At 39.3% G+C, this 12,144-nt stretch overlaps 1 protein-coding gene across 1 annotated transcript in view; it reads right to left on the reverse strand.

Annotated features, from left to right (window-relative positions):
* Positions 1 to 9,931: 9,931 nt before the first annotated feature.
* LOC105483280 (LDL receptor related protein 2) overlaps positions 9,932 to 12,144 on the reverse strand; it is a 214,626-nt gene continuing 212,413 nt past the window's right edge. Inside the window, exons 78-79 of the mRNA XM_011744068.3 lie at positions 11,837 to 11,908; positions 9,932 to 11,654 (exon numbers count right to left, since the gene is read on the reverse strand). Of these exons, the coding sequence (XP_011742370.2) occupies positions 11,487 to 11,654; positions 11,837 to 11,908 (240 nt within the window). The 3' untranslated portion in view covers positions 9,932 to 11,486. The remainder of the gene's footprint in view (positions 11,655 to 11,836; positions 11,909 to 12,144) is intronic.

Below are 12,144 nucleotides of genomic sequence, written 5' to 3' on the forward strand. Positions count from 1 at the left end.
GATTAGGAAAGAACTCAGTGTGCACAGCAGAACCTGGAAATTGGTGGGCTTGACTTCCTGGCAAAGTGCTGCATTTTTCCACTTTCTGTTCAGGACCACTAAACGCTGAAATGTGGATGCCTACCAAAATAAAAGAAATTCATTGTGTACTGAAATAAAACAAAGAGCCCCACAGGAAGGTTTCCTAACATTCCTCTCTCTCTCTCTCTCTCTCTCTCTCTCTCTCTCTCTCTCTCTCTCTCCTCCCATCAGTTACCTTCTTTCTTTTTCTTGTCCTCTTCTCTGTTAGTTTTATTCTTAAGCTTGGCTGTCAGAGGCAGCCTTTAACGGATGTGTGATTGGGCCTTTCAGGCCCCCTAGAGAAGAAGGCTGAGGGGACAGGGAGGGATGAGGCTTGGATGATAAGTGAGGAAAGGAAGAGGGGAACTTAGAGGGATGGAGGGATGGGAAGGAGGGGAAGTCCTCTTTTTGAGTCAATAGAGTCAGAATCCTTTTGCTGACCAGAAACACACATGTGATGGCTGTTTTAAGTGGAAGGAAATGATCCAGTCTTCTGAGGATACAGAATTTAAAGCTGAGCGACGTGGTACCCTAAGTTCTGTATTGCAGAAAAGGAGGCATTCTGATCTTGCAGATGAAAGGGGCATTTCTCTGATATCAAACGTTAGCACAAGAAATGTGTCCTGGGTTATTTCCATTTGTCTTTACAGACCAGTGAGTCACCTGAAGACTTAAACTTACGTTCAATGCTAGAAAGGTCAGGGGTTGTTGAAATTGTGCTGGCCCTGACTCCATGAGCTTACTTTTCAGACCTTATAGGAAACTTGCCCACCCCCCGTTAGATGGTCTCTACTTACTTCTTCAACTCATTGACTAGTGAGCATTGCATGTCTCATGCTGAAATGCAAAGTGGAATTTATTTGTTTTCTTTTTTGTGTGTGTGTAAAATATACCAATTATTTAGATTCCAGGGAATAGCCATTGAAGAAATCTATTGTAAATGTTTTATTTCAAGACAGACTTATTTTTGCAATTGTTACCAGATGGAAGGTCTTGACTGTGAGTTGTCCGGGTTCTTAGCACATTGAACAAAGAACTGAACAAAATGCACAAAGCAACAAAAGAACGAAGTAACAAAAGCACAGATTTATTAAAGCAAAAGTACTTTCCACAGAGTAGGAGCCTGTAGGAGCTCTTGTAGGAGCGGGCTCCAGCAAGTGGTTCAAGAACTCCCCCACCCATTAGGATTTTTATTAAGATATGTATTAATTTTTATTAAGCTTGGTAATGCCCCTAGGTGCCCTTTAGAGGCCTCCAGTTGGTCACACCGAAGGATTGGCCTGTGACCAATCAGTGGCTGAAGTGGAGACTTGGCTCATGGTCAATTAGAGGCTGAAGTGGAAACTTCTGTCTTGTTATCACAGGAGCTAGGATGCATGCTGCATGCTGCTTAATGCTGCCTAGAACTGGCTACACCTGCTGTTCTTTTGCTTATGCCTTAACCCTTGGTTAGCCTAATTCCCAATTCTCTTGCCTCACAACAACTCACTCCTTTGACAATTACCCTTTCCCTTTCAAGGAGGCATGAGAAAACCTCTAATTAGATCCATGGAGGCTGTGGTCATAAAGAAAGCCCCCAATTCACACACAACCCATGAGTCTCAGCCTTCCTGCCCATCTTCACCCTTCCCTCAGCTTGGGGGAGATCTAGGATCCCTTGAGAAACTATAAATGAAGAAGACAAAGAGGAATAAGTTAAGGAAATCAAGAACAAGTTGGGACCACTAAGCCCACCTTTTTGACCCCATCTGTGTTGGGGGTTGGGAGTTGTGGAGCTCTGGCTCCCAGGTGATCAGGCCTTGTGGTAAGGACAAGGGCTCCAACATTGCAGAGAGCCTGGCATGGAGTCCTAGTCTTATAACTTAACCTGCCACGTTCTTGGGGTATGTTATTTAATCTCTTGGCACCTAAGTTATTTTACTGAATAAAATGGAGATATGACAGTACTAGCTCTGAAGCTTAGTATGAGAACTAAAGGAAATAACGTATTCAAATGCAAGCTCCACAAGATTAGAGACATTTATTTCATTTGCACTATAACCCCTAATGCCCACACCAGTATTCTTGGTGCTCAAATATTTGTTGAGTGAGTGATATAGGTAAACCACTTAGCATAGAGCCGGAGCACAACCCATGCTCACAGCAACATAATGTTTTGCCAGAGATGCTTGCTGCACTCTGCTTCTAACCCAATCCGACATCCACCAACAGTTCTCGTATTTGGCTCTCTCATGCAGATTTGTGCAGGGGAACTGTGAGATTATGGTGGTGGTTAGAGACTTAAGGTTGGTGCTTGGAGCCTACTGAGGAGTGGGCCCAGCATGGGTGGGGTGCCAAGCTGATGAATTTCACACAGCAGGGATCCTGGAATGTTTGAGGAGAGGCCGCTGGGTGCTGGTAAAGGGGTCCACTGGGGAGCTGGCAGGAAGCCGAAGATCCAGCATGCTTGGTTTGTTTCAGGAACTTTCCCAGGACTGGCCCAAGACCCAGGAAAGGAGGACGTTTTCTTTTTCTTTTTTCTGTATTCTTTTCCCTCCTGATTGTCTGACTTTCTGTTGCCAAACCTCAGAACCTAGCCTCATACAATGAATTCTACAGCTGGGCCACATTTTGGATTGGATGGGCTCTTGTTAGCTGGAGAGAGATCTGAACTATAAGTTGACACATTGTTTCTATGAGAAATTCATTCTCAATGCCAAACAGATGATTAATGGCCCAGGTCTCAGAATGAAATCCATTCTGTCCTCTGTCCTGGAATCCAGACAAATCAGGGCTTGTCTTGGTGTATGTGTGGGAGGGGCACTAGGGAGTTCTGTCTGCATAATAAAGACCTCATAGGACCCCCAAAGAAGAGTCAAGGTAGACTATGAGACAGACAGCCCCAATGCAAAAAATTCTTAAACAGACTGGAGGGGTGCAAAGGAAGGCTGAGGATACATTAGCTCCACAACACTGCAAAAAGTTTTCTAGCAGGGGAAGAGCTCTACTGAAGAGTGTGTGTGTATGCACTGGCTTGTCTGAAGACACTCTATTGAGAGCAGCCCTCTAAGTATTGTTCAGATTCCCTCCCAGGAAGCTCTTAAGGAATCCAGTGGCATGGTCCCAGGGAAAGAAGGATACGAAACCAGCAGAAAAGGCTGAGGAAAGATGTGTAGCACTAGTTAAACCCAGAGAGGGAAGTCCCCTTTCAGTCATCTCATCAAAGATTTACCATGCTAGTGGAAGGGTTCTCTCACCTCACCAAGAGCAGCAACTTTGACATGTCAGTATTGGGGATGGGGAGAAGACTGACCATTCAGCAGCCAAGGACTGACCTGGTCACCCAAGGGGAGGAGCCCACAAGTAGTGAGCCAGGACTATGGGTGCCCACAGCCTCCTCACTGCCAGGAGGACCCAGAATGCCCACCCCACCAATACCACCTGAATGCAACACTCTTAGCTTGTATGATTTGGGAGAACTGCAGCTATTCTTATAAAAACACTTCTAGAGAGGGGCTTCAAGATGGCTGACTAGAAGCATTTCATACCCACCTCCTGCACTTAGAAGAACCAAAATAGTATATAGACAGTCACACTTCAAATACATTATCCCAGAGAGAATGATAGAATTGAACAGATAAGTGACAGGAAACATCAAAAGCAGGGAAAAAGAAGGGAGAGAGGCAGCCTGCCTGGCCAGGGCAAGTAAGATGAATGTGCGTTCCCCTACTGCCAACCCAGGCTGTAGTCACTGAAGATGACTACACCGTCTTCAGTGGCAGTGCCTTAGCATGGATGCTGCCATTCCTCACCTGAGTACTCCACCTAGGACTTGAGGATCACCCTGGCTCTCACCTTTGGGAGGTCTGAGCACAAGCTCAGCCAATGTGGCTTCGCCCATCCCCAACTCCAGGATAGAGCAAACAGCCCAGGGTTCTGGGGATTGCCCAACCCAACCCACCACCTTGAGAACCTGAACACTCCTCCCAGGGACGTGAGGTTGGACCTAAACTCCTGGCACTACCACCTCAGCTGGTGCTGACCAGCAAAGGCCATCTGCAGGCCTGGAGACTGGCCTGCCCAGTCCGTTGGAGCCACCACCAACATCAATGCATACTGCCTGTGACCCAGAGAATCACCTTACTTCTGCTACTGCTATCACCTATGCCATGTCAGCTGTCCGATGTGCCTGAGAACCCACCCACTCACCTGGTCCATCATTGCCACTACTGGCATCGAAGCAAGCCACTTGGAAACCTAAGAATTGACCCACCAGTAACCATGAACACAGACACCATTGTATACCACCTTGGGCCAAAAAATATAGGCATACTCAGCCCACCACTGCCACCACTGTGGCCTGAATATTGGCACACTTGGCATGCTAGTCCCCAACACAACTTCACCACAGCCTCCAGTAATAACCACACCCTAACTCACTACAGAAAGCACAGATACTCCCATGCTGTTTACAGTCCAAGAAATCATACAGAGACTACCCTACTGCATGCACTCAGAATCAAAGCCACAGTATCCTACCCAACCAACACCATAGATATAACTTCAGAAAAAGTCGTCCCCTGCAAAAGTAAATTCAAAAATGAGACGAAACAACTGTTACACCAACCATTACATCAGATATCAACATAAGGACCCAGGAAACATGAAAAAGCAAGAAAACATGACACCTCCAGAGGAACACAATAATCCTCTAGCAATAGATTTTAATAAAAAAGAAATTTTTGAAATTCCTGATAAATAATTTTAAACATTGATTTAAAGAAGCTCAGTGAGATACAAGAGAATTCTGAAAAACAATATTAAAAAAATCAGAAAACAATTCAGGATATGAATGAGAAATTTAACAAAGAAATAGATATTTTTTGAACCAAATAGAAATTCTGGAAGTAAAAAATTCATTGAAGGAAATACAAAAGCTCTCGATACATTTGAAAGCTTCAACAGTATATTAGATCAGGCAGAAGAAAGAATCTCATTATCTCAGAATCCCTTTTGAAATAATCCAGTTAGGCAAAAAAAAAAAAAAAAAAAAAAAAAAAAAAAAAAAATTAAAAGAATTAACAAAGTCTTTGTGACATTTGGGACAACATAAAGCAATTGAATATTTGCATTATTGGTATCCTCAAGGGCAAAGTGACAAAGGATTAGAAAACCTATTTAATGAATAGATGAAAACTTCTCAAGTCTAGCGAGAGATTTGGTCATTCAGATACAGCAGACTCAGTAATCCCCAAAAAGACACAATGCAAAATGGTCTTCTCAATGGCACATTATACTCAATCTGTTTAGTGTCAAAGGTAAAGAGTGAATCTTAAATACAGCAAGAGAAAACCATCTAGCAATCTATAAAAGAACCCTCAGCAGACTAACAGCAGATGTCTCAGCAGAAACCTAACAGGCCAGAAGAGAATGGGATGGCATACCCAAAGTGCTGAAAGAAAAAAACAAAACAAAACAAAAAACTGCCAGCCAAGGATATAATTTCCAGCAAAATTGCACTTCATAAATGAAGAAGAAATAAAGTCTTTCCCACACAAGCAAATGCTGAGAGAATTTATTAACCACTAGACTGAACTGGGCCTACAAGAAATACTCAAGGGAGTTCTAAATCTGGAGTGAAAAAAACAACATTTACCATCATGGAAACACACAAACATATAAAACTCACTGGTAAAGTAATCACATGAAGGAGGAAGAAAAAGGACTCAAATCGTACCACTACGGAAATTCACCAGACCACAATGACAATCAACATGAGAAAAAGTAAAGAACAAAGAATATTTACAACAACCAGAAAACAACTAACAATATGACAGGAATGAACAGAGCTTCACATATCAATAATAATTTTGAACATAAACAAATTAAATTAAATTCTGAAAATATAACGGCTGAATGGATTAAAAAACATGATCCAACTCACCATACCAGTAAAGACACATATAGACTGAAAGTAAAGGGATGGAAAGACATATTCCATGCAAACAGAAATCAAAAGCAAGCAGGAGTAGTTATATCAGATAAAACAGACCTTAAGTTGAGAACAGTAAAAAACTGAAACAAAAATAAAAAACATAGGAGGTCATTATATGTTGATAAAGGGATCAATCCAGCAAGAGGGCATAACAATTCTAAATAGATATGCAGCCAGCACTGGAGCACCCAGATTCATGAAGCAAATATTACTAGATATAAAGAGATAGAGTGCAGTACAATAATAGTGGGGGATTTCAACACCCCACTCTCAGTATTAAACAGATCATTTAGACAGAAAGTCAACAAAGAAGCATTAAATGTGAACTGGACTTTAGACCAAATGGATCTAACAGACATTTACAGAACATTCTATTCAATAATTTCAGAATATACTACAATCTTTTCATCAATACTTGGAACATTCTTCAGCATAGACCATATGTTACTCTACAAAACAAGTATCAACAAATTCTGAAAAATCAAAATTATATCAAGTATCTTCTCAGAGTGCAATGGAGTAAAACTAGAAATCAATACCAAGAGGAATTCTGGAAACTATACAAATACATGGGAATTAAATAACATGCTCCTGAATGACAATCAGGTAAATAAAGAAATTAAGAAGGAAATAAAAACATTTCTTGAAACACATGAAAACGGAAACACAACATACCGAAATCTGTGGGACACAGCAAAAGCAGTGTTAAAAGAGAAGTTTATAGCATTAAATGCCTATATCGAAAAGGTAAAAAAATTACAAACTAACAACCTAACAATGCACCTAAAGGAACTAGAAAAGGAAGAATAAACCAAACCCCAAATGAACAGAAGAAAATAAATAATAAATATCAGAACAGAACTAAATGAAATAGAGGTTTAAAGAAATACAAATCATTAACAAAACAAAAGTTGCTCTTCAAAAAATATAAACAAAATGAATAAACCACTGGCAAGACTAACCAAGAAAAGACCCAAATACACAAAATCAGAAATGAAAAAGAAGACATTACAACTGATACCATAGAAATACAAAAGATCGTCAGAAATTATTATGAACAACTATATGCTGACAAATTGGAAAATCTAGGAAATAGATAAATTCCTGGAAACATGCTATCTACCCAGATTGAATCAGGAAGAAACAGAAAACCTGAGCAGACCAATAAAAAGTAGCAAGATTGAATCCATAATAAAAAGTCTCCCAACAAAGAAAAGTCCAGGACTGGATAGATTCACAGCTGAATTCTACCCAAGGTACAAAGAACTAATACCAATCCCTCTGAAATGATTCCAAAAAAGAGGGAATGCTCCCTAATTCATTCTATAAGGCCAGCATTACCCTGATCCCCAAACCAGACAAGGACATAATAAAAAAAAGAAAACCACAGACCAATACCCCTGATGAACACAGATGCAGAAATCCTCAACAAAACACTAGCAAACTGAATCCAATACTATGTTAAAAAGATAATACACCAAGATCGAGTGGGATTTACACTAGGGATGCAAGGATGGTTCAACACTTGAAAATCGATAAACATGATACATCACTTTAACATAATGAAGAACAAAACCATATGATCATCTCAATAGATGCAAAAAAAAAAAAGGTTGGATAAAATTCAACATCCCTTCAGAATGAAAACTCTCAACAAACTAGGAATACCTCAAAATAATAAAAAACATATATCATAAATCCACAGATAACATTGTGCTGAATGGAAAAAAGTTGAAAGAATTTTCTGTAAGAACCGAAACAAGATAAGTATGCCCACTTTTAACCAATTCAGCATAGTACTGGAAGTCTTAGCCAGAGCAATCTGGCAAGAGAAAGAAATAAAAGGCATCCAAATTGTAAAAGAGGAAGTCAAATTGTCCATCTTGTATCCAGAAGAATCTAAAGACTCCACCAAAAAACTCCTAGGTTTGATAAATGAATTTAGCCAAGTAGCAGGATAGAAAATTAATGTACAAAAATCAGTAGCATTTCTATATACCAATAATGAGCTAGCTGAGAAAAAAAAAAATCAAGACGGCAATAGCTACAAAAAAAAAAAAAAAAAAAAAAAAAAAAGGACCTAGGAATAAATTTAACCAAGGAGGTGAAAGAGCTCTACAAGAAAAACTACAAAACACTGATGAAAGAAGTTGAAGAGGACACAAACAAATGAAAAAATATTCCCTGCCTATGGATTGGAAGAATTAATATTGTTAAAATGACTATATTGTCCAAAGCAATCTGCAGAATCAGCACAATCCCCATCAAAATACCAACACCATTCTTCACAGAATTAGAAAAAAATCTTCACAAATGGAACCAAATGGAACCAAAAAGAAGAGCTCGAATAGCCAAGACAATCCTGAGCAAAAAGAACAAAGTTGGAGGCATTACACTACCTGACTACAAAGGTACAGTAACCAAAATAGCACATTGGTATAAAAATAGACACCTAGACCAATAGAATGGAATAGAGAACCCAAAAATAAAGCCACATATTTAACAGCCAATTGATCTTTGACAAAGCTAACAAGAACCTACACGGGGGAAAGGACACCCTCTTCAATAAATGGTGCTGGGAAAATTGGTAGCTGCATGCAGAAGAAAAAAATTGGACCCTTATCGTTCACCATATACAAAATTCAACTGAAAATGGATTAAACGCTTAAAAGTAAGACCCAAAATTATAAAAATACTAGAAAAAATACCTAGGGGAAACTCTCCTGGACTTTCTTATAGGCAAAGAATTTATGACTAAGACCTCAAAAGAACAGGCAACAAAACCAAAAATAGACAAATGGGACTATAATAAACTAAAAAGATTCTGCACAGCAAAGGAAACAATCAACAAAATGAAGAGACCACCTGTTAAATGGAAGAAAATTTTTGCAAACTATTCACTTGACAGGGGACTCATATCCAGAATATATACAACAAACTCAAACGACTCCTCAGGATCCTTGGAAGAATCCGGGAAAGGTATATTTATTTCAGCGGTGGCTCAGTTCCCTGTGCTGTGATGTGAATATGCACTTCCATCTTCTCAACCTTTTCCGATTTCTATGCACAGGAATATTTACTGCCCTTCCTATCACCTTCAAATGACAGTAAAGCAAGACCAAACTTTTTATCATCTGCTCTTCAGCCTCATCATAGACAAGATATGTGTGAATCCTTTCAAAGGCCCAGACACAATCTTGTTCACCTCCGTAACCTCCTCCAGTAAAAAAGAAAGATCAGCCATTTCTATTTCGAATCATCATTTTCAACCAAAGCTCTTCATTAAATCACCCAAGGAACTTTTTAAAACACACAAATGGCTGTTCCATTTTCCCCTTCCTTCATAAATTATGATAATCATGGCTTCCATCAATTGAGGGTATATTTTATGCTAGGTGTCGGGTTACACTCTATATACACTTCCATATTGGGGTCTCACAACCGAGCCCCTTATTTTATAGAGGCAGCAGCTGCGGCTCAGAGAGATTAACAGTGGGAAGACAGTCCACAGCCTACGCTTAAAGGAGCTGGCTGGGAAATCGTCCTCTTGAACAAATGACTGTTAGGGGAACACTAGTTATTAGAGAAACAGGAATATGTACTCCCTGCTCTGCCTTAGCCATGGACAGCATTCAAGGACTGGCTATACTGGTGGTTACCTGGGACTCTGATATCTACTCATTTCTGGAGAGTTGTTTCCTATAACTTATCCCAGACTATCATGGACACAAACAAAATGAATGCAGAGGCTTGATTTCCAATCAAATTGCTCTGGATTCAGTTCCGGGAAGGAGTGGTACAGAACTGGTATGACTAAGAGCACTCAAAGCCTCAAGCTTTTTACACAGCAAAATACAACTGATTCATGACCGGGGCTTATGAAGCACACAGAAAACATCTGATAAAATACACATTTATTAGAAATTTTTCAGCAGCATTATTTCCAGTTGTTTATCTAATCAAAGTACATTTCCAAGTAATTACAATCAGTACTCAAAATATGAGCAACAAATATTTTGAGAACTCTGGAATAAAATAATCAGTAGTATATGTTTCATTCATCCATCCATCCATTCATTCATTGTTCAACAAATGTGCAATATTAGCACAGAGAGTCAGGAATGCTATTTGCTATGGGAAAGTGTGTATTCCTGCCATGGTTCCTACTGTGCAGACTATACCCACTATTTAAGAGAAGAGCTGGAAGCTGGGCACAGTGGCTTACGCCCATAATCCCAACTACTCAGGAGACTGAGCTGGGAGGATCACTTGAGCCCAGGACTTCAAGATCAGCCTGGGCAACATAGCAAGACTCCATCTCTTTAAAAAACAAAACAAAACAAAACAAACAAACAAAGAAAAGATCTGGACTGTACAGTACATTCTAATATGAAGGTACACATTTCACCAAAGGGCCTAATAAAAAGCTTAAAAAGAATGGTTTCCCTTTCTATTCAGGTTCAACTTAGGAAATAAATAGTGATTATAATGATATTTTCATAGAAACAAAAACCCAGTTGAGGCTTTGCTTAACTGGTATTTTTTTTTTTTTTTTTTTTTTTTTTTTGCACCTTATTTTATGAAGACACAGATTTGGTTTCAGAAATTCAGCTACTGAGCTCCAGCTACTGGGGCAGGTGACCACCTTGAATGAGAAATTGCTCCAAGGTCCATCAAGCAGAAGAGCTCATTTAATTAACTACAAACTCAATGCAGGACACTGGCACTTAATGATATGGGATTTCCTCATAGACATCACAAATACAAATGTTGCCTTGGCAGCTAGTGAGAGAACACACATGAAACGAGAGTTCTGATTAGACAATCCCAACACACAGAAGGGCCAAACTGAATTGCTTTGTCTACCTTCTGTATTATCTGAGGAGTCTACAGTCGAGTCCAGATGTCTATACAACACATAGGGGCCCCTATCAACATACCCATTAATCAAATTGACATGTAATATTGAACATTAATTAAGTGCTAATGTGTAAAAATGGACCCAAGAGCAGGGCCTGGACTCCTTTCCTAGATAATTTGATAGGAAATACGAGCAGTGCCTCTTCTTTAGACACAGCTAAAGGTCCCAAGTCAATTCCTTTTCTCGCTGGATCATTTACTATAATGATCACCACCCAAATCAGCAGATACCTTTATTAGCAAATTTGGTAACAGGATAATTTTTCCAAAATTTACAAATATACAATATATTTATAGTATTACCTTCAGACAACTTCAGTGCAAAGATATACATATAGTACATTGTGATAATTATTTGTAAAAATATGAGACGGCATAAGTAAAAAAAGACACACAGGATATTTCCAACTACAGGCAAACAGGGAAAAATATATTTTTTCATAAAGTACTGAATGTTAACTTTTTTCATCTGTTTGTAAAAAATATATGTGCAAAAGTGTGTTTCTAATTATTCCCTAAATAGCTGGTATAGCTATACTTCAGAGTCTTCTTTAACAAGATTTGCAGTGTCTTTAAAAGTGTCTTCTGTTGCGGAATAGGTTGGAGTTGGGTCTCTTCTCGAAGGAGGCTTAGGCTTAGCAGGGAGCGAAGGTGATGGAGGTGGGGTCGCAGCAACAGTTTCCTTTTGTTCGTTCTCCATCTAAGAACACAACGTAACAGGAATCAGCCATTTATTATCCCAAGGTCAACATACATGGTTTTTCATAAAGAAGACTATTTGTGGCCACTCTGCTTAGAATAATCTAAGTGTGTGTCCAATTTGACCAATCACATAATTTCTAAGAAAAAATGTCTGTGCTAAGAAAAATTGTTAAAAATTACCTGTGCATAGATTGGATTTTCAAAGTTGGTAGTTTGTTTAGTTTTTCGTTTGAAGAGATTCCATTTTGTCACCTAAATAAAAAGGGGAAAACAAAAACCTCTCAGTAATGGTATGATTTTGTGGGTTTCTTTTCCTCCCGTCTCAATTTTAAAGTTTCTTCTTACTGAAGGGTAAAGCAATTTGGGACCTGGAACCATGATTCAGCCCATGTGGTAAATCGTTCAATTCCTCCTGTGGTCCCTGAACAGTAACTGAAACTCTCCGGGCTCTTTTCATCCAATGGTTTTAAATACTTCTTTGATTTTAA

The sequence above is a fragment of the Macaca nemestrina genome, chromosome 11 (assembly GCF_043159975.1).
Source record: "Macaca nemestrina isolate mMacNem1 chromosome 11, mMacNem.hap1, whole genome shotgun sequence".
In the NCBI taxonomy this organism is placed as follows: domain Eukaryota; kingdom Metazoa; phylum Chordata; class Mammalia; order Primates; family Cercopithecidae; genus Macaca; species Macaca nemestrina.